Source organism: Austrofundulus limnaeus, unplaced genomic scaffold, assembly GCF_001266775.1.
Source record: "Austrofundulus limnaeus strain Quisiro unplaced genomic scaffold, Austrofundulus_limnaeus-1.0 Scaffold436, whole genome shotgun sequence".
Classification (NCBI taxonomy): Eukaryota; Metazoa; Chordata; class Actinopteri; order Cyprinodontiformes; family Rivulidae; genus Austrofundulus; species Austrofundulus limnaeus.
The window spans coordinates 294,919-296,745 of NW_013952838.1; the positions used below are offsets into that span (position 1 = coordinate 294,919).

The 1,827-nt window shown below is 44.7% G+C and overlaps 1 protein-coding gene across 1 annotated transcript in view; it reads left to right on the plus strand.

Annotated features, from left to right (window-relative positions):
* igfbp5b (insulin-like growth factor binding protein 5b) overlaps window positions 1–1,827 on the plus strand; it is a 14,948-nt gene that overhangs the window by 7,973 nt on the left and 5,148 nt on the right. The window contains exons 2-3 of the mRNA XM_014024712.1: window positions 759–979; window positions 1,073–1,192. Coding sequence (XP_013880166.1) covers window positions 759–979; window positions 1,073–1,192 — 341 coding nt within the window. The remainder of the gene's footprint in view (window positions 1–758; window positions 980–1,072; window positions 1,193–1,827) is intronic.

Below are 1,827 nucleotides of genomic sequence, written 5' to 3' on the forward strand. Positions count from 1 at the left end.
GCCTCCCAGACGCTCACGCTGTGTCAGGCTCTTTGAACATTACGTTCTCTGAGCTCGTGGCCCTCGTTACTCGGGTCTGAACGCCGACAGGCTTGTGAGTAAACTTTTATCAGCTGCTTGTTCTGGTTTGTGTTTTAGCAGCAGCCCTCCCCCAACACACACACACACACACACACACACACACACACACACACACACACACACCTTCAGAGCGTCTGGTTTTAGCGGGATTCCCTGTCAGATAAATATAACCGTGCTCGTTCACGATCGGGCCGAGTCCCCAAAACAACTCTGTACTTATAGAGCAGCTAAGCTAGAAGTGGTGTGTGTGTGTGTGTGTGTGTGTGTGTGTAGGGCCTCTTTCTGTGGCTCAAAGAACCCGAGGCTGGGGGTCCAGGCTTAAGAGGCTGAGCCCCAAAGATAGGAGGAAAGGGGGGCAGAGAAGGGACCAGATTTAGGATAAAAAGGACCCAAACCTGTAAATGTGTCATCAGCAGAGAGGCTGGATCTCTGAGACCACAGCGCCCCCTGGGGGAACTCACTGAAACCAGGAACTACATCAAATCTCACAAACATTATTTTTTGTTTGTTTTTACATAAAAACAAGATTCATAGAAAATATTTGATTTTGAATTTTGGCTCAACAGAATTTAAAAAGTCAAATAAAAGATGAGTTCAAAGGTCATCCGGCTCAGATCTCTGCAGCAGTTTGTTGGAGTTGTTTCTTCCTGATGTCAACGTGTTGATCCCGTGTCCAGGTGCAGAGCGGGAGTCCAGGGAACACGAGGAGAGCCTGGCTGCAGACAACACAGGAGACCTGCAGCCGGCCAAAGTGCCCCTTCATCCCATCGACATCGTGAACAGTAAAAAGGTCATCGCCGTGCGCAAAGAGCAGAAGAGGAAGCTGGGCAGGCAGCGCACCTACAGCGCCACCGTGGATTACCCACCTCTGACCATCGACAAGCACGAGCCCGAGTTTGTAAGTGAAGGATTTCAGACAAAGATGTTTTTATCAGTTTAACCCCTGCAGTTTCTCGTTCAAGGTTTATTTTTATTATTATTTTTTTTGAAGGGTCCCTGCAGGAGGAAACTGGACGGGATCATTCAGGGGATGAAGGACACGTCTCGTGTCATGGCTCTGTCGCTCTACCTTCCAAACTGTGACAGAAAAGGATTCTTCAAGCGTAAACAGGTGCCACCAAACTTCCATTTCTCATGCTTTAAATGCWGATTTCATGAGCCGAACCTCTTTCAAAGAGTCCTGACTGGATCTGGTTTTATTGTTTATGTAAAGAAAGTCTTCTTTGGTCCAAAGAGAGGGATTTATTTATCCAGATTTCAGCTTTAGGCAGGAAAAAAATAAATATTTTTACAAATTGAACACTAAAAACTACAGATAGTTCCTACTGGGAGGATTAAAACAACTTCCTGTTAGAGTCTGAAAAATGTGGAGGATCAGAGTCAGAGAAAATAAAATATTCTTAGAGTTCTGACTTGGTTCCTAATCAACTCTGACTTGATCCTAATCAACTCTGACTTGGTTCCTAATCAACTCTGACTTGGTTCCTAATCAACTCTGACTTGGTTCCTAATCAACTCTGACTTGGTTCCTAATCAACTCTGACTTGTTTCTGACTTGTTTCCTAATCAACTCTGACTTGTTTCCTAATCAACTCTGACTTGTTTCCTAATCAACTCTGACTTGTTTCTGACTTGGTTCCTAATCAACTCTGACTTGGTTCCTAATCAACTCTGACTTGGATCCTAATCAACTCTGACTTGGATCCTAATCAACTCTGACTTGGATCCTAATCAACTCTGACTTGG